Raw genomic sequence first — 20,876 nt, 5'->3', positions numbered from 1 at the left:
TGAAACCAATGAGAACAAGGATACAACATATCAGAATCTCTGGGACACTTTAAAGCAGTGTGTAGAGGGAAATTTATAGCACTAAATGCCCACAAGAGAAAGCAGGAGAGATCTAAAACTGACAACCTAACATCACAATTACAAGAACTAGAGAAGCAAGAGCAAACATATTGAAAAGCTAGCAGAAGGCAAGAAATAACTAAGATCAGAGAAGAACTGAAGGAGATAGAGACACAAAAAACCCTTCAAAAAATCAATGAATCCAGGGGCTGGTTTTTTGAAAAGACCAACAAAATTGATAGACCACTAGCAAGACTAATAAAAAAAGAGAGAAGAATCAAATAGACACAATAAAAAATGATAAATGGGATATCACCACTGACCCCACAGAAATACAAACTACCATCAGAGAAGACTATAAACACCTCTATGTGAATAAACTAGAAAACCTAAAAGAAATGGATAAATTCCTGGACACATACACTCTCGAAAATCCAAACCAGGAAGAATTTGAATCCCTGAATAGACCAATAACAGGCTCTGAAAATGAGGCAATAATTAATAGCCTACCAACCAAAAAAAGTCCAGAACCAGAAGGATTTACAGCCAAATTCTACCAGAGATACAAGGAGGAGCTGGTACTATTCCTTCTGAAACGATTCCAATCAATAGAAAAAGAGGGAATCCTCCCTAACTCATTTTATGAGGCCAACATCATCCCGATACCAAAGCCTGGCAGAGACACAACAAAAAAAGAGAATTTTAGACCAATATCCCTGATGAACATCTATGCAAAAATCCTCAATAAAATACTGGCAAACCGAATCCAGCAGCACATCAAAATTTTATCCACCATGATCAAGTGGGCTTCATCCCTGGGATGCAAGGCTGGTTCAACATATGCAAATGAATAACCGTAATCCAGCATATAAACAGAACCAAAGACAAAAACAACATGATTATCTCAACAGATGCAGAAAAGGCCTTTGACAAAATTCAAGAGTCCTTCATGCTAAAACTCTCAATAAATTTGGTATTGATGGAACATATCTCAAACTAATAGCAGTTATTTATGACAAACCCACAGCCAATATCATACTGAATGGGCAAAAACTAGAAGCATTCCCTTTGAAAACTGGCACAAGACAAGGATGCCCTCTCTCACCACTCTTATTCAACATAATGTTGGGAGTGCTGGCTAGGGTAATCAGGCAGGAGAAAGAAATAAAGGGTATTCAATTAGGAAAATTGTCCCTGTTTGCAGATGACATGATTGTATATTTAGAAAACCCCATCGTCTCAGCCCAAAATCTCTTTAAGCTGATAAACAACTTCAGCAAAGTCTCAGGATACAAAATAAATGGGCAAAAATCACAAGCATTCTTATACACCAAAAACAGACAACCAGAGAGCCAAATCATGAGTGAACTCCCATTCACAATTGCTTCAAAGAGAATAAAATACCTAGGAATCCAACTTAAAAGGGATCTGAAGGACCTCTTCAAGGAGAATTACAAACCACTGCTCAGTGAAATAAAAGAGGACACAAACAAATGGAAGAACATACCATGCTCATGGATAGGAAGAATCAATATAGTGAAAATGGCCATACTGCCCAAGGCAATTTATAAATTTATAGATTCAATGCCATTCCCAATAAGCTACCAATGAGTTTCTTCACAGAATTGGAAAAAAATACTTTAAAGTTCATATGGAACCAAAAAAGAGCCCACATTGTCAAGACAATCCTAAGTCAAAAGAACAAAGCTGGAGGCATCACATTACCTGACTTCAAACTATACTACAAGGCTACAGTAACCAAAACAGCATGGTACTGGTACCAAAACACCGATATAGACTAATGGAATAGAACAGAGCCCTCAGAAATAATACCACACATCTACAACCATTTGATCTTTGACAAACCTGACAAAAACAAGAAATGGGGAAAGGATTCCCTACATGATAAATGGTGCTGGGAAAACTGGCTAGCCATATGTAGAGAGCTGAAACTGGATCCCTTCCTTACACCTTGTACCAAAATTAATTCAAGATGGATTAGAGACCTAAATGTTAGACTGAAAAACCATAAAAACCTTAGAAGAAAACCTAGGCAATATCATTCAGGCCATAGGCATGGGCAAGGACTTCATGTCTAAAACACCAAAAGCAATGGCAACAAAAGCGAAAATTGACAAATGGGATCTAATTAAACTAAAGAGGTTCGGCACAGCAAAAGAAACTACCATCAGAGTGAACAGGCAACCTACAGAATGGGAGAAAATTTTTGCAAGCTACTCATCTGACAAAAGGCTAATATCCAGAACCTACAAAGAACTCAAACAAATTTACAAGAAAAAAACAAACGACCCCATCAAAAACTGGACAAAGGATATGAACAGACACTTCTCAAAAGAAGACATTTATGCAGCCAACAGACACATGAAAAAATGCTCATCATCATCACTATCAGAGAAATGCAAATCAAAACCACAATGAGATACCATCTCACATCAGCTAGAATGGTGATCATTAAAAAGTCAGAAAACAACAGGTGCTGGAGAGGATGTGGAGAAATAGGAACACTTTTACACTACTGGTGGGATTGTAAACTAGTTCAACCATTGTGGAAGACAGTGTGGCAATTCCTCAAGGATCTAGAACTAGAAATACCATTTGACCCAGCCATCCCATTACTGGGTATATACTCAAAGGATTATAAATCATGCTGCTATAAAGACACATGCACATTTATGTTTACTGTGGCCCTATTCACAAAAGCAAAGACTTGGAACCAACCTAAATGTTCATCAATGACAGACTGGATTAAGAAAATGTGGCACCTATACACCATGGAATACTATGCAGCCATAAAAAAAAGATGAGTTCATGTCCTTTGTAGGGACATGGATGAAGCTGGAAACATCATGCTCAGCAAACTATTGCAAGAAGAGAAAACCAAACACTGCATGTTCTCACTCATAGGTGGGAATTGAACAATGAGAACACTTGGACACAGGATGGGGAACATCACACCCCAGGGCCTGTCATGGGGCAGGGTGGGGGGAAAGGGATAGCATTAGGAGCTATACCTAATGTAAATGACAGGTTAATGGGTGCAACACACCAACAGGGCACATGTGTACATATGTAATAAACCTGCATGTTGTGCACCTGTATCTTAGAACTTAAAGTATAATAAAAAATTAATTAATTAATTAATTTAAAAAATTAAACGTAGGATTACCATATGATCCAGCAATTTTACTTCTGGGTATATACACCAAAGAATTAAAAGCAGACATTGAACAGGTATTTGTATACCCAAGTTTACAACCGTAGCATTACAATAGCTAATATGTGAAAGCAATCCAAGATCCCACTGATAGATGAATGGATAAATAAACTATGATATATACATTAAATGGGATATTATTCAGCCTTAAAAAGGAAGGACATTCTTACACAAGCTACAACATGGCTGAATCTTGAAAACAGAAAAGTGAAATAAGTCAATCATAAAAAATAAATGCCATATACTACTACTAATTTGAGGTACCTAGAGTAGTCAAATTTATAGAGACAGAAGATAGAATGGTGGTTTCCAGGGTCCAGAGAAAATGGGAAATTAGTTCTTTCATGGGTACAGATGATCAGTTATGCAAGACGAAGTGTTCTGGAGATAGATGATAATGTTGATTGCGACAATGTGAATATACTTAGTGCCACTAAACTTACATTTAGAAATTCTTAAAACAATAGGTTTTATGTTATGTATATTTTACCCATAAAAATTTAAATCAGAATAAACAAATAATTTAGTAATATCTTCTAATACCTAAAGATGTTCTTAAAACTTGTGAAGTTTATTCAACAAGTAAAAAAATAACAAATTTAAAACTAAATATCGAAGACTATCTACTGAATCAATTAAAAGTATTAAAATTACCTCCTGAAAAAGAGCACATCAAACAGTTTTATAAAAGAATTAAGGTAAGGGTGTAGGTGGAACAGAACTATATAACAGCATAACTTTTGTATATTATTAGGCTAAATTTGTTATTAATCCAACACAAATTGTTATAAATTAAGATGCTAATTGTAGTGTCCTGGGCAACTACTAAAAATATAATAATAATATGTGATGTGTGTATATATACGTATATATATCAAGGCAGTTAAAATAGTAAAGAAAAAACATCTATTTTTGAATAGACCAATAGCAGGCTCTGAAATTAAGGCAATAAGTAATAGCCTACCAACCAAATAAAGTCCAGGACCAGACGGATTCACAGCTGAATTCTACCAGAGGTACAAGGAGGAGCTGGTACCATTCCTTCTGAAACTATTCCAATCAATAGAAAAAGAGGGAATCCTCCCTAACTCATTTTATGAGGCCAGCATCATCCTGATACCAAAGCCTGGCAGAGACACAACAAAAAAAGAGAATTTTGGAACAATATCCCTGATGAACATCGATGCAAAAATCCTCAATAAAATACTGGCAAACCAAATCCAGCAGTATATCAAAAAGCTTATCCACCATGATCAAGGCTGGTTCAACATACGCAAATCAATGAACATAATCCAGCATATAAACAGAACCAAAGACAAAAACCATATGATTATCTCAATAGTTGCATAAAAGGCCTTTGACAAAATTCCACAGTCCTTCATGCTAAAAACCCTCAATAAATTCGGTATTGATGGAACGTATTTCAAAATAATAAGAGCTATTTACGACAAACCCACAGCCAATATCATACTGAATGGGCAAAAACGGAAAGCATTCCCTTTGAAAACTGGCACAAGACAGGGATGCCCTCTCTCACCACTCCTATTCAACATAGTATTGGAAGTTCTGGCTAGGGTAATCAGGCATGATAAAGAAATCAAGGGTATTCAGTTAGGAAAAGAAGTCAAATTGTCCCTGTTTGCAGATGACATGATTGTATATTTAGAAAACCACATCATCTCAGTCCAAAATCTCCTTAAGCTGATAAGCAACTTCAGCAAAGTCTCAGGATAAAATATTAATGTGCAAAAAATCACAAGCATTCTTATACACCAGTAAGAGACAGAGAGCCAAATTATGAATGAACTTCCATTCACAAGTGCTTCAAAGAGAATAAAATACCTAGGAATCCAACTTAAAAGGGATGTAAAGGACCTCTTCAAGGAGAACTACAAACCACTGCTCAATGAAATAAAAGAGGACACAAACAAATGGAAGAACATCCCATGCTCATGCATAGAAAGAATCAATATCATGAAAATGGCCATACTACCCAAGGTAATTTATAAATTTACAGATTCAATGCCATTCCCATCAAGCTACTTTCTTCATAGAATTGGAAAAAACTGCTTTAAATTTCATATGGAACCAAAAAAGACCCCACATTGCCAAGACAATCCTAAGTCAAAAGAACAAAGCTGGAGGCATCACGCTACCTGACTTCAAACTATACTACAAGGCTACAGTAACCAAAACAGCATGGTACTGGTACCAAAACAGAGATATAGACCAATGGAACACAACAGAGTCCTCAGACACAATACCACACATCTACAGCCATCTGATCTTTGACAAACCTGACAAAAACAAGAAATGGGGAAAGGATTCCCTATTTAATAAATGGTGCTGGGAAAATTGGCTAGCCATAAGTAGAAAGCTGAAACTGGATCTCTTCCTTACTCCTTTTATGAAAATTAATTCAAGATGGATTAGAGACTTAAATGTTACACCAAAAACCATAAAAATCCTAGAAGAAAACCTAGGTAATAGCATTCAGGACATAGGCATGGGCAAGGACTTCATGTCTAAACACTAAAAGCAACGGCAACAAAAGCCAAAATTGACAAATGGGATCTCATTAAACTAAAGAGGTTTGGCACAGCAAAAGAAACTACCATCAGAGTGAACAGGCAACCTACGGAATGGGAGAAAATTTTTGCAATCTACTCATCTGACAAAGGGCTAAATCCAGAACCTACAAAGAACTCAAACAAATTTACGAGAAAAAAACAAACAACCCTATCAAAAAGTGGGCAAAGGATATGAACAGACATTTCTCAAAAGAAGACATGCATACAGCCAACAAATACGTGAAAAACTGCTTGGCATCACTGGCCATCAGAGAAATGCAAATCAAAACCACAATGAGATACCATCTCACACCAGTTGGAATGGCAATCATTAAAAATCAGGAAACAACAGGCACTGGAGAGGATGTGGAGAAATAGGAACACTTTTACACTGTTGGTGGGATTGTAAACTGGTTCAACCATTGTGGAAAACAGTATAGCAATTCCTCAAGGATCTAGAACTAGAAATACCATTTGACCCAGCCATCCCATTACTGGCTATATACCCAAAGGATTATAAATCATGCTGCTATAAAGACACATGCACATGTATGTTTATTGTGGCACTATTCACAATAGCAAAGACTTGGAATCAACCCAAATGTCCATCAGTGACAGACTGGATTAAGAAAATGTGGTACATATATACCATGAAATACTATGTAGTCATAAAAAAGGATGAGTTCGTGTCCTTTGTAGGGACATGGATGCAGCTGGAAACCATCATTCTCAGTAAACTATTGCAAGAAGAGAAAACCAAACACTGTATGTTCTCATTCATAGGTGGGAACTGAACAATGAGATCACTTGGACTCGGGAAGGGGAACATCACACACCGGGGCCTATTATGGGGAGAGGAGAGGGGGGAGGGATGTCATTGGGAGTGACACCTGATGTAAATGACGAGTTGATGGATGCTGACGAGTTGATGGGTGCAGCACACCAACATGGCACAAGTATACATATGTAACAAACCTGCACATTGTGCACATGTACCCTAGAACTTAAAGTATAATTAAAACAAAAAAAAATACCCATTTAACACAAAAGAAGGCAGCAACAGAAAACATGAGGAACACAAATAATGTAAGTCATGGCCGGGCACGGTGGCTCAAGCCTGTAATCCCAGCACTTTGGGAGGCAGAGACGGGTGGATCACGAGGTCAGGAGATCGAGACCATCCTGGCTAACACGGTGAAACCCCGTCTCTACTAAATATTATAAAAAACTAGCTGGGCGAGGTGGCGGGTGCCTGTAGTCCCAGCTACTCGGGAGGCTGAGGCAGGAGAATGGCGTGAACCCTGGAGGCGGAGCTTGCAGTGAGCCGAGATCTGGCCACTGCACTCCAGCCTGGGCGACAGAGCAAGACTCCGTCTCAAAAAAAAAAAATAATAATAATAATGTAAGTCATATAGAAATCAAATAGCAAAATCGTAGAACTAAGTCCTTTCTTGGAAATTATATTAAATATAAGCAGATTAAACATTTATTTAAAAGTAGAGATCAGCATAATGATTTTAAACATGATCCAACTATATGCTGTGTACAGGTGTCTCACTGTAGATTCAGACAAGTATATTGAAAGAAAAAAGATGGAAAAAGATATTCCATGCAAGTGGTAATAGAATAGGTTGACTAAACTTACATCCAACAAAATAGACACACATGTGTACATATACATATAGGCACTCAACATTAAACACATAAATATGATAAGTAAATTTTGACAAAACTGAAGGGAGAAATAGCGATACAAGAATTCTCAGGGACTTCAATGCCCCACTTTCAACAATGGAAAGATCATCTAGGCAGAAAGTCAGTAAGTAAAAACAGACTTGAACAACAATGTAGACCAGATGGTCCTAACAAACACATACAGAACACTCCATCTAATAGCCACAGAATACACATTCCTTTCAAACTTTCATGGAACATTCTCCAGGATATATTACATGTTAGACCACAAAACAAGTTTAACAAATTTGAGAAGACTGAAATCATATCAAGTATCTTCATGAGGCACAATGCTATGAAACTAGAAATCAATAACTACAGAAAAATAAGAAAATTTATCAAATGTGGAAATTAAACACATCCCTGAAACAACCAGTAGATTATAGAAAAAATAAAAAGGGATACTAAAAGAATTCTTGAGACAAATAAAAATGGAAACATAAGCATACCAAAAATAATAGGATGCAGCATGAGCCCTTTTAAGAAGGAAGTTAATGTTGATTAAAACTACATTAAAAAAGAAACATTTTAAATATTCTAACTTTATATCTCAATGAACTACAAAAAGAAGAACAAATGAAGCCCAAAGTTAGCAGAAAGAAGAAAATAATAAAGATTAGGGCAGAAATAAATAAAACAGAGACTAGACAGACACTACCAAAGGTCAATGAAACTAAGATTGGCTTTTCTGGAAAGATAAACAAAATTGAAAAACCTTTAGCTAGACTAAGAAAAAAGTGGTAAGTCTCAAATAAATAAAATTATAAATGAAAGAGAAGCAATCAATACCACAGAAATAGAAAGGGTCATAAGAGAACACTATAAATAATTTTGCAACAGCAAACTGAATAATTTAGAAGAAATGAATAAATTTCTAGCAACATACAACCTATTGAGACTGATTGCTGAAGAAACAGAAAATCTGAACATATTAATATTGGTAATAAGATTGGAACAGTAATCAGAAACCTCCCAAGAAAGAAAAATGCCAATCCTTCTCAAACACTTCCCAAAAATTGAAGGGAACGCTTTCAAACTCATTTTACAAGACCACCACTACCTTTATATCAAAGCCTGACAAGGAATCTTTGAGAAAAGAAAACTACAGGATAATATCCCAGATAACATAGATGTGCAAATCTTCAACAAAATACTTACAAACCCAATTCAATAGCATGTTAAAAAAAAAAAAAAATCCCATGATCAAGTGGAACTTACCCCCAGAATGCAAGGACGGTTTAACATACAAAAATCAAGATATAGGAGGCACTAGATTAACAAAATGAAGGATACAAATTATACATTTATCTCAAAAGATGTAGAAAAATCATTACAGAAAATTTAACATCTTTCATGATAAAAACTTTCAGCAAATTGAGACTAAATGTCATGTACTTCAACATGATAAAGGCCATATATGAAGCCTATGACTAACATCATACTCAACAGTAAAAATCTAAAAGCTTTTCCTCCCAGATTGGGAACAAAACAAATTGCCCACTCTCGCCATATCTATTCAACATAGAACTGGAAGGCACAGTCAGAACAATTAGGCAATACAAATAAATAAAAGATAAAGAAAATGTGATACATATATACCATGGAATATTATGCAGCCATAAAAAAGAACAAGATAATATTCTTTGCAGCAACGTGGATAGAGCTAAAGGCCATTATTTGAAGCAAACTAACAGAGGAACAGAAAACTAAATATACCACATGTTTTTACTTATAAATGGAAGCTAAACAAGAACATATGGATAGACAGTATGAGAGGAACAACAGACACTGGGACATATTTGAGGGTGGAGGTTAGGAGGAAGGAGAGTATCAGAAAAAAAATGACTATCAAGTACTATGTTTACCTGGGTGATAAAATTATCTGTACATCAAACCCCCATGACATACAGTTTATCTGTAAACAAACCTGTACATGTACCCCGAACATAAAAGTTCAAAAAAAAAAAAAAAAAAAAAGAAATAAAAGACATTCAAATCAGAGAGAAAGAAGTAAAACTGCATATATTTGTAGATGACATGACCTATATAGAAAACCCTTGACTTCACCAAACAAATGCAGGAACTAATAAATAGTGCAGTAAATTTGCAGGATACAAAATAAACATACAAAAATCAGGAATATTTCTATAAACTAACAACAAAGTATTTGCAAACAAATCATGAAAACAATTCTACTTAAAATAGCATAAAAATAAAATTATTGTGTATAAATTATACCAAGGAGGTGAAAAATCTGTATGCTATGCTGTAAACTATAAAACATTGGTGAAAAAACTAAAGAAGACACAAATAAATGGAAAGGTATCCTACATTCATGGACTGGAAAAATAATACCATTAATATGCTAATACCACCCAAAGTGATCTACAGATTTGGTATAACCCCTACCAAAATACCAGTGATATTCTTCACAGAAATAGAAAAAAAAAAAAATCGTAAAATTCCTGTGACCACAAAAGGCCTCTGAATAGCAATGCAATCTTAAACAAGAGAAGCAAATCTGGAGACATCACACTACTTGATGTCAAAATATAGTATACAGTCATAGTAACTAAAACAATATGGTATTGGCATAAAACGAGATATAGAATGAAAGAGAATAGAGCCCAGAAATAAATTGGCACATTTGCAGTCAATCGATCTTTGACAAAGTTGCAAAGAACACACAATGGGCAAGACAGTCTTTTTAATAAATGATGTTGGAGAAACTGAATATTCACACACAAAAGAATGAAAATAGACCCTTATTTCACACCATACCCAAAAAACAACTCAAAATAAATTAAAAACTGAAATGTAAGAGCTGAAGCTGTAAAACTTCCAGAAGAAAAAAGCTTTTTGACATTAGTCTGGGGCATGAATTTTTGGATGTGACCCAAAAGCACAGGCAACAAAAACAAAAATAGATAAATTCAGATAAAAAACTGAATCAAATTTAAAAATCTCGTACATAGCAAAGTAAACAACCTACAAAGTGAAGAGACAACTTGCAAAATGACAGAAAATCAAATAATGTGCTAATATCCAAAATATATAAGGAAATCAAAAACTCACTAGCCACAAAACAAATAATTTAATATAAAAATGGGCAAGGAGCTGAATAGACATTTCTCAAAAGAAGACATATAAATGACCAAAAGATACATGAAAAAATATTCAACATAATTATCATCAGGAAAATAAAAATGAAAACTATAATGAGGTATCACCTTACACCTGTTAGAATGGCTATGGTAAAAAAAAAAAAAAAAAAAAGACAAAAACTAACAAGTGATGATAAGAATATGGAAAACAGGATGGCAATTTCTCAAAAACTTAAATATAGAATACCATATGATTCAGTGATCCCACTTCTTAATACAGAGCCAAAGAAGATGAAATCAGTATCTTGAAGAGATATTTGTCTGCACTACCATGTTCATTGCAGCATTATTAGAAATTGGCAAGATATATAACTAACTTTTTTTTTTTTTTTGAGACGGAGTCTCACTCTATTGCCCAGGCTGCAGTGCAGTGCCATGATCTTGGCTCACTGCAACCTCCACCTCTCAGATTCAAGTGATTCTCCTGCCTCAGCCTCCTAAGTAGCAGGGATTACAGGCGCCCGCCACCATGCCTGGCATTTTTGTATTTTTAGTAGAGACTGAGTTTCACCATGTTTGCCAGGCTGGTCTTGAACTCCTGACCTCAGGTGATTCGCCCATCTCGGACTCCCAAAGTGCTCGATTACAGGTGTGAGACACTGCAGCCTGCCAGAATCAACCTAACTTTTTATCCACAAATAATTGGACAAAGAAAATGTGATATATTATATATATGCACATATATAATGTATATACATGTGATTATATATTATATATACACATATATAATGTATATAAATGCAATTATTTGTATATATTAGATATACATATAATATATAAATATGATACATTATGTATAATTAATATATATAATATATAAATAAAATATATTTCCTTTGTGACAACATGGGTGAACCTAGATGATATTGTTATGTTAACTCAAATATTATATTACGTTAACTCAAATAAGCTAGGCACAGAAAGACACATACTGAATGATCTCACTTATATTTGGAATCTAAAGAGTCTAACTCATAGGAACGGAAAGTTTATTGGTTGCCAGAGAATGGTGGCTGCCAGGGACTGGAGTGTGGGGGAATTATGAGCATTTTGTCAAATAGTACAGAATTTCAGTTAGGTATGATGAATAAGATCTGAAGATATAATGTAGAGCATGGTGGCTATAATTCATAAAATTGTGTTATACATTTGAGATTGGCTAAAACAGCAGATCTTAAATATTCTCATCACACACAAAAAACTGATAACTATGTGAGGTAACAGATATGTTACTTAGCTTCATTGTGGTAATCATTTCGTAGTGCACATGCAAATGTTATATTCAATAGAAGAACAGCCTTTTCAACAAATAGTGCTAGAGCAATTAAGTATCTGTGTTAGTTTGTTTTCATGCTGCTCATAAAGACATACCTGAAACTGAGAACAAAAAAAAAAAAAGTTTTAATTGGACTTAAAGTTCTAAAAGGCTGGGGAGGCCTCAGAATCACGATGGGAGACAAAAGGTTCTTCTTACATGGTGTAGGCAAGAGAAAATGAGGGAGAAGCAAAAGCAGAAAGCCCTGATAAACCCATCAGATCTCGTGAGACTATTTGCTATCACAAGAACGGCATGGGAAAGACTGGTCCCCATGATTCAATTATGTCTCCCTAGGTCCCTTCCACAACACGTGGGAATTCTGGGAGATATAATTCAAGCTGAGATTTGGATGCAGACAGAGCCAAACCATATTATTCCACTCCTGGTCCCTCCAAATCTCATGGCCTCACATTTCAAAAGCAGTCATGCCTTCCCAACAGTCCCCGAAAGTCTTAACTCATTTCATCATTAACCCAAAAGTCCACAGTCCAACGTCTCATCTGAGACAAGGCAAGTCTGTTCCGCTAGTGAGCCTGTAAAATCAAAAGCAAATTAGTTACTTCCTGGATACAATGGAGATACAGGTATTGGGTAAATATAGCCATTCTAAATGGGAGAAATTGGCCACAACAAAGGGGTTATAGGGCCCATGCAAGTCCGAAATCCAGCAGGCAGTCAGATTTTAAAGCTCCAAAATGATCTCCTTTGACTCCATGACTCACATCCAGGACACACTGAGGCAAGAGGTGGGTTCCCATGGTCTTGGGGAACTCTGTCCCTGTGGCTTTGCAGGGTACAGCCTTCCTCGTGGCTGCTTTCATGGGCTAGCATTGAGTGTCTATGACTTTTCCAGGCATACGGTGCAAGCTGTTAGTGGATCTATCATTCTGTGGTCAGAAGGATGGTGGCCCTCTTCTCACAGCTCCATTAGACAGTGCCCCAGTAGGGACTCTGTGTAGGGACTCCACACCCCACATTTCCCTTCTGCACTGCCCTAGCAGAGATTCTCCATGAGGGCCTCATCCCTGAAGCAAACTTTTGCCTGGGCATCCAGGCATTTCTACGCATCTTCTGAAATCTAGGCAAAGGTTCTCAAACCTCAATTCTTAACTCCTTGACTTCCACATAGGGACTCCACACCCCAGTAGGGACTCCAATCCCACATTTCCCTTCCACACTGCCCTAGCAGAGGTTCTCCATGAGGGCCTTGCCCCTGCAGCAAACTTTTGCCTGGGCATCCAGGCATTTCTATACATCTTCTGAAATCTAGGCAGAGGTTCCCAAACCTCAATTCTTTGCTTCTGTGTACCTGCAGGCTCAACACCACGTGAAAGCTGCCAAGGCTTGGGGCTTCCACCCTCTGAAGTCACAGCCCAAGCTCTATGTTGGCCCCTTTCAGCCATGGCTGGAGCATCTGGGACACGGCACCAAGTCCCTAGGCGGCACACAGCACAGGGACCCTGGGCCCAGACCATGACACCATATTTTGCTACTAGGCCTCTGGGCCTGTGATGGGAGGGGCTGACATGGCCTGGAGACATTTTCCCCATGGTCTTGGGGATTAACATTAGGCTCCTTGCTACTTGTGCAAACTTCTGCAGCTGGCTTGAATTTCTCCTCCAAAAATGGGTGTTTCTTTTCTACTGCTTTGTCAGGCTGCAAATTTTCTGAACTTTTATGCTGTTTCCCTTTAAAAATGGAATTCTTTTAACAGCACCCAAGTCACCTTTTGAATGCTTTGCTGCTTAGAAATTTCTTCCACCAGATACCCTAAATCATCTCTCTCAAGTTCAAAGTTTCACAAATCTCTAGGGCAGGGGAGAAATGCCACTACTCTCTTTGCTAAAACATAACAAGAGTCACCTTTGCTCCAGTTCTCAATAAGTTCCTCATCTCCATCTGAGACCACCTCAACCTGGACCTTATTGTTCATATCACTATCAGCATTTTTGTCAAAGCCATTCAACAAGTCTCTAGGAGGTTCCAAACTTTCCCACATTTTCCTGTCTTCTTCTGAGCCCTCCAAACTGTTCCAGCCTCTGCCTGTTACCCAGTTCCAAAGTAACTTCTACATTTGTGGGTACCTTTTCAGCAATGCCCCACTTCCAGTACCAATTTTCTGTATTAGTTTGTTTGCACACTGCTGTTAAAGACATACCCAAAACTGGGAACAACAACAAAAAAGTTTTAATTGGACTTACAGTTTCACATGGATAGGGAAGCCTCAGAATCATGGTGGGAGGTGAAAGGCTCTTCTTACATGGTGGTGGTAAGAGAAAATGAGGAAGAAGCAAAAGCAGAAACCCCTGATAAACCCACATTAGATCTTGTGAGACTTATTCATTGTCATGAGAATAGCACAGGAAAGACCGGCCCCTATGATTCAATTACCTCTCCCTGGGTCCCTCCCACAACATGTGGGAATTCTGGGAAATACAATTCAGGTTGAGATTTGGGTGGGGCACAGCCAAATCATATCAGTATCCATAGACTGAAAAAAAAGACCTCAGCCTCTACCTCAAATTTCATACAGAAATTCACTCAAAATTGATTGTGGAAGGAAATGTAAAATGTAAAAATATAAAAATGTTAGGAATTTTAAAACAGGAGAAAATCCTAAGGCTCTCTGGATAGACAAAGACAACATCAAAAAGAATGATCCATGAAAGAATAAATTTCTAAATTTGACCTCATCAAAATTAAAACCTTTTCTCATTGAAAGACTCTGTTAACGTCAAAACATCATGTTGTATGCTGTAAATTTTTATTTGTCAGTAATACCTCAATAAAGAAAAAAATAAGTAAGCTTAGCAAAAGATCAACATAATAGTAAATGGCTACTTGCTTTATCAATTTTTTGAGGAAAATATTTAGTTGACTAACTACTGAGCTGGGTTCAAACTCAATCCACTATTAGATTCACTGATACTTCATTATTTATTAATTATTAAACAGGAAAATTTTAATTTATTGTGTTATATGGTTAATTTTTCAATTAGTCCATTTGCTCTGAATACAATTCTGAAATCCTTTAGCTGATAATTTTGAAAATAACAAAAAATACAAATGTGAAAAAATTTATGTGTATAGATGTAAGTCCAAGAATGGCTAAAATAATCCTAACAAAGAAGATTAAAATGGAAGGAATCACTCTGCCCTATAATAAGGCTTATGCTATAGCTACTGTAATCACAATAGTATGGTGTTGGCAAAGGGACAACCATATATAACAATGGAACAGAATAGACAATTTAGATAACATACAAATATGCCCAACTGTTTTCTCACAAAATACAAAAGCAATTCCATGGAGGAAGGATAGCCTTTTCAACAAATAGTATTAAAGCTATTGGACATCCATAGACCAAAACAGACAGACAAAACAAAACAAAACAAAACAAAACAAAAAATGCTCTCAACCTAAACCTCAAAATGTATAAAATTATCTCAAAATTGATTGTAGACTGAATTGTAAAATGCAAACATTTTCAGTAAAAAATAAAAGTAGAAAATCTTCAGGGTCTCAGGCTAGGAAAAGACTTGACAGCAAAAGCATGATTCGTGAAGCAAATAATTTTCTAAATTGAACCTCATCAAAATTAAAACGTTTTCATGGTGAAAAGACAAGAGTTTGAAAAGACAAGCTATAGAGTGGCAGCAAATATTTGCTGACCACCTATCTGACAAAGAACTAGTATGTAAAATATATAAAGAACTTTCAAAACTCAAAAGTAATAAGCAATAAGCAATCCATTTAGAAAAGTTAAAAACAGATATTTTATGGAAGGGGATATATACATAGCAAATAAGCACATAAAAAGGTGTGCAGCATCATTAGTCATTAAGGAAGTGCAAAATAAAACCACAATGAGGTATGACTCCACACCCATCAGAATGGTAAAATGAAAAATAATGGCAATACCAAATGTCAGGAAAGATGCAGAGAAACTGGATTATTCTCTCATCACTGGCAGAAATATGAAATGATACAGACACTCTGGAAAGCAGTTTGATACCTTCTTATAATACCCAACATGAACTTGCCATATGATCCAGCAATTGCACTCTGGGGTGTTTATCACATGTAAATGAAAACTCATGTTCACGCAAAAACCTGCACACAAATGTTCATGGCAGCTTTTTTCATAATTGCCAAGAATTTGAAACATCCCAGATGTCCTCCAATGGGGGAATGGTTAGACAAACTGTGGTATATGTGATATTACTCTTATGTGGTATATGTGGTATAATCAAAGCAGTGAACTACTAATATGCACGAAAACGTGGATGAATCTCTAAGGAATTATGTTGAGTGAAAAAGCCAAAGCCAAAAGGCATTATTCCATTTATATCACATACTGAAATGACAAAACTTTAGAGATGGAGCACAACTAATGATTGCCAGAGTTGGGGACAGAGTGGCAGGGGAAGAAATGTGAAAAAAGTTGGGTGGTTATAAGAGAACAACATAAAGGATCCTTGTGGTGATAGATCTGTTCAGTATCTCTAACGTGGTGCAGATATACAAGTTTATAAGTGATAAAATAGTATAGATCCGAATGCAGACATACATATAGACAGACACACAGAGAGATGAGTATAAGAGGGGAAATGTGAATAAAATCAGTCAACCACATCAATGTCAGCACCCTGGTTTTGATATAATATTAGACTTTTGCAAAATGTTACCACTGAGAAGACTGGGTAAAGGATCCTAGGAAACCTCTCTGCAATTTTTCTTACGACTACATGTGAATCTATAATGATCTCAATAAAAACGTCAATGTAATAAAGATATTAGACAATATCATACTGAATCTTGAATCCTCGTCAAGGAGTTTGAACTCTTTTCAATAGCTAGTTGAGACCCATAGAGGCTGGTTGAGTATAGATGACTTGATTAAGAGCTATGGATCAAAAGAACCAATATGATGGCAGTGAGTGTGATGAATTAAAGGAGACGTTACTAAAGGCAGTGGCTCAAAAAACCATAGTCAGACATCAAGTTAGAGGTAATATTGAAACCAATATTGTACCCAATGAAGTGTACAACAGATCCATGCCTATGGCCACTTCAGCAACCACACATCCAAACCAAATGCACTTTGTCCATGTTCTTTTTTTTATAATTTGCACTATATTTGGGAATCTGATCATAAAATAAAGTCACTTCCAAGATTTATTTTGCTATATTGAGCTCGTTCTTTTATTCCATAATCTTAATATTTTGTAAAAATGAAGACATATTTTTAGTTTTTGGTTTCAATAATTTTATCATATAAATGTGCATGAAATATGTTTTCCAGTTATTGTGGTAATTGGTATTTTTGAAAAAATCATTTTAAGGTGTTTGAAGATTGAAAAAAACATATTAAACTTCTGGTTTAAATTAATTTTAACTAAATATTTGTAAAATTTTGATTAAATAAGTTTGTAATCAATGTTTAAATGTCTGAGGAAATGTAATTTGTTAATTGATTTCTTAGCTTTGTAGCCAGCATTAAATTTGCAGGAAATATTATTTAATGAATTTATACATTTATGTAATTTTGCCTGAGATAAAATACAACAAGAGTGAAGCTCTTCTCCACGCACTAAAGATTCCAGACCATCAGATTGCAGATCAGGGCTCTCTCCATCATACCACACTGCCCTGGAAAGGTTTACATCCTCTTTAAAGCCTCTCTGAGCTGCTGGCTCCAGATCAAGGAGGAATAGGCTTACCTTATGGGGTTGTCCATCCTAGACACTGTGAGGAAGGCAGCAAGGTTGGCTGTGTAAGAGGAGCACACAATGAGCGTGAAGAGCCACCAGCTGCCCATCACGATGCGCATGGCCACGGAGTTCACGGAAGATTCACCACCTGCGGGAGGCAGACAAAGTGGATTGGCCAGTGGCTTCTGGTCTCCCTCTCATCCCCAGGGAGGTGCTCTGCCCTGCAGTCAGGCACACAGGCTATCACTGGTGATGGGCTGGGAACCAGGGAGGTGACTGCCAGCTGGCTCTGGGCATCTGTGCCAATTCTGGGATAAGATCCTAAAACCATGGATCTTGGACAGGGGCAGAGGACCACAAAATATGGAAAAGTTAGGATTGGGCTTCTAGTGGTGTGGAGTTCATCAAAACACCAAGGGTGGGGGTCTGAATATGAAAATCTTTCAGTTAGGAGATTCTACCTCACAGTGGTAAGAACTTCTAGGGCTGAAGCCTTATGTAAGATCCCTTTCCAATTTCAAATTCATATATAGCAGACTCGGGAATTCTGTAAATATAGAAATACCTCCTACGTGGAGGGCTCCCTGGCTTTTCTTTTAAACTTCAGAAATGGGATGTCCCATATCACTTTTATTAGTATTCAGCCCTCTCTAGATGGCTTTTCTTCCCCCAGAATTTTCAGAAATCATGGCATGAAACTTTTAGTTAGAAGTTTAGCCTCTTTGAGGCCAATTATTTCTCCTTGGTCTCTAAAGTGTTAGGAGAAGAGAGCTTCCCACTGCTTATCTCCTTACATAACCTCACAAAGCATTTGCCATGGTGCAAACAGGACCAACACTCACATTAGAAACTTTGCAATTTGTTGCTCCAGTCACAATGGCACAATCCTATAACTCACTACTGGATAGAAGTGCCATTCAGACCCCCCAGAGGTAGGAGAATTTGTACCTCAAGAATGGCTGGAGTACTGCTTATATGATTGCAACACAACTGGGATTTTTTTCTTCCCATTAAGTCATAAAATTTAAGCAAGATTCACAGTTTCATTGACAACCTCATGTGCATAGCAATTAATGTAGGAGGGGATAAAAGTGCAAAGCAGAACTCCAAAGTTAATTTTATCTAAAGTGGAGAATCAGGAATTGAAGTTGAGTTCCTTATTGTTGTTTCATTTAATTTATCTCTGATATTATTCAGGGAAGTTGGGTGCAACATGATATTTGTACTGTCCTAGAGATTAAGTAAAATTGCATTTGAAATGACTTTGGTAAAATGCACCTGAGAACTTTGCCAATGGATAAGTTCTTCCAAGCTCTTAGAGCTATTCAAGGATCAGGGAACCAGAAAGGTACCTTGCTGTACGAAGGCTCCGTAGACAATCCAGATGGCACTGTGCAGAGTAGCAGAAGCTGATGGCCTGGGCTGGGCAGCACTCTGAGCCCTCACAGCCTGTATCCTGTTCAACACAAATATCAGCACACCAACCACGGGGATGGCTGCTGCAATGCAGGCCCACACAGCAAAATCGAATGGAGCAAAGAGGGAGAAGATGCTGATTTTCTCCTCAGGTTTCTTGATTAGAATTCCCACCGAATAGTCCATGTACCGCTTGCTGAAGTCCACAACGCTCTCTCTTTCTGGGGTGATGGTGATGGCAGAGATGGCCAAATCTGCTCTCTGAAAGGCAAAGCCATCTCATCAGACGGCAGTCCTCAGCTTACTGTTGGGTTCTGCCCTGGGTCAAGGTCCACCTTCTGCCCTTTGAACTGCTCTGTTCAGAGGAATGGATTTGACAGCTGGCGCCCTGAGAGTCCGAATATTGTAAGGAAAATCCAACACTAAGTTGTCTGTTACTATTTCCTTCACCTTACAAGTTGCTCTCTTCTAAAAACTTCAGGAAACGGCTTCTACAGAAAAGAGCCGAGTAAAGCATCTTCATTTCTCTATGAATTATAGTTTATCTTCACTTTCTTGTTGTTTTCCTACCAAACTTTAGCTATCTTCTTTTTATTTTCCCTGTGTTTCCCTCTACCCTTCACCAAGAAGGCCCTTCTGTCATCTTCTAAGCCTGTCTGCATCCTCCCTACATGTTGAGACCAGAGGCACACTCCATTTCTTCTTCACATCCCTCAGACTCTATTACCCCACATTGATCTCTTTTCTAAAACACTTCAGAAGTTACATGGTGAGCTCTACAACTACATTAGACTTCATTAACATATTAGCCACTGAGTGTTTTATAGGTAGACTTTATGCCAGAGAGTAAAATACTGAAAGAATAAAGGGGTCATCTACTTACTTCTATCTTCCCCCACCCTTAATTCATGGCTTGCAGACCCACAGGTTGATTCTTCCATGATAAAGCCATGGTGTGAAGAATCTCTATGGACGTTCCCTACTGTGACCTCAAAATTATCTCCCAAGATGTTTGCCTTCCAAAATGGGCTTCCATTTCAAAAACAGACAGAAACCCCATTAAGATGGATCCAGACTGTGAGGATGAAGCTGCCAAGTTTGGGGCAATTACAAGCTTCATGTCTGGATGGGTGGATGCCAGGTGACAATGGGGTCTAGAGTCCTCCTTTAGTCACAAGAGCACTGAAAGGCAGTCATCATAATGATCTGGGCTCTTGGCCCTCCAAGTGGGAGGCATCAGCAGAACCAGTTTCTTTTAGAATGACCAATAGTGACAACTGATTCAACCTCCATGCTCCAGTTGGGGAAACACACGTGGAAGGATTTTTTTAAGGTTTAATATGTGGGCTAGGGACAGATATACTCATGTCCTAAACTGAAATCTAATACTATACCTTGAGTTAAGACAAAACATAGAGGTGACCCTATCAACACCCTCCTCTTAACACTTGTCACACTGGCATCTCTGGTTCTTGCCTCTCTTCTAAAAATCCCAACATCCAGGGACTATTTTTAGGATTAGGAAAGTTTGGAGCATATTTAAGGGCTTAAAAAGAAATTTAGTGGAGCAGGATAGGCTTATAACACAGAACGAAGGTAAACTAATTTATGAAAAAAGGTTCGAAGGAGGCACAAAGGAATCAACTCATGACACAGGTGGAGGG

At 37.3% G+C, this 20,876-nt stretch overlaps 1 protein-coding gene across 5 annotated transcripts in view; it reads right to left on the bottom strand.

The window, feature by feature from the left end:
- The window catches only part of GRID1 (glutamate ionotropic receptor delta type subunit 1), a 798,312-nt gene that overhangs the window by 119,897 nt on the left and 657,539 nt on the right, over positions 1–20,876 (bottom strand). For all 5 annotated transcript variants that reach the window (XM_007962718.3, XM_073019016.1, XM_038008970.2 and 2 more), the window contains 2 exons: positions 19,149–19,473; positions 17,806–17,944 (listed from right to left, as the gene is read on the bottom strand). In XM_007962718.3, the coding sequence (XP_007960909.1) occupies positions 17,806–17,944; positions 19,149–19,473 (464 nt within the window). The remainder of the gene's footprint in view (positions 1–17,805; positions 17,945–19,148; positions 19,474–20,876) is intronic.

This window comes from Chlorocebus sabaeus, chromosome 9, assembly GCF_047675955.1.
Source record: "Chlorocebus sabaeus isolate Y175 chromosome 9, mChlSab1.0.hap1, whole genome shotgun sequence".
Lineage (NCBI taxonomy): Eukaryota > Metazoa > Chordata > Mammalia > Primates > Cercopithecidae > Chlorocebus > Chlorocebus sabaeus.
This window is presented reverse-complemented; position numbering and strand designations above follow the sequence as displayed.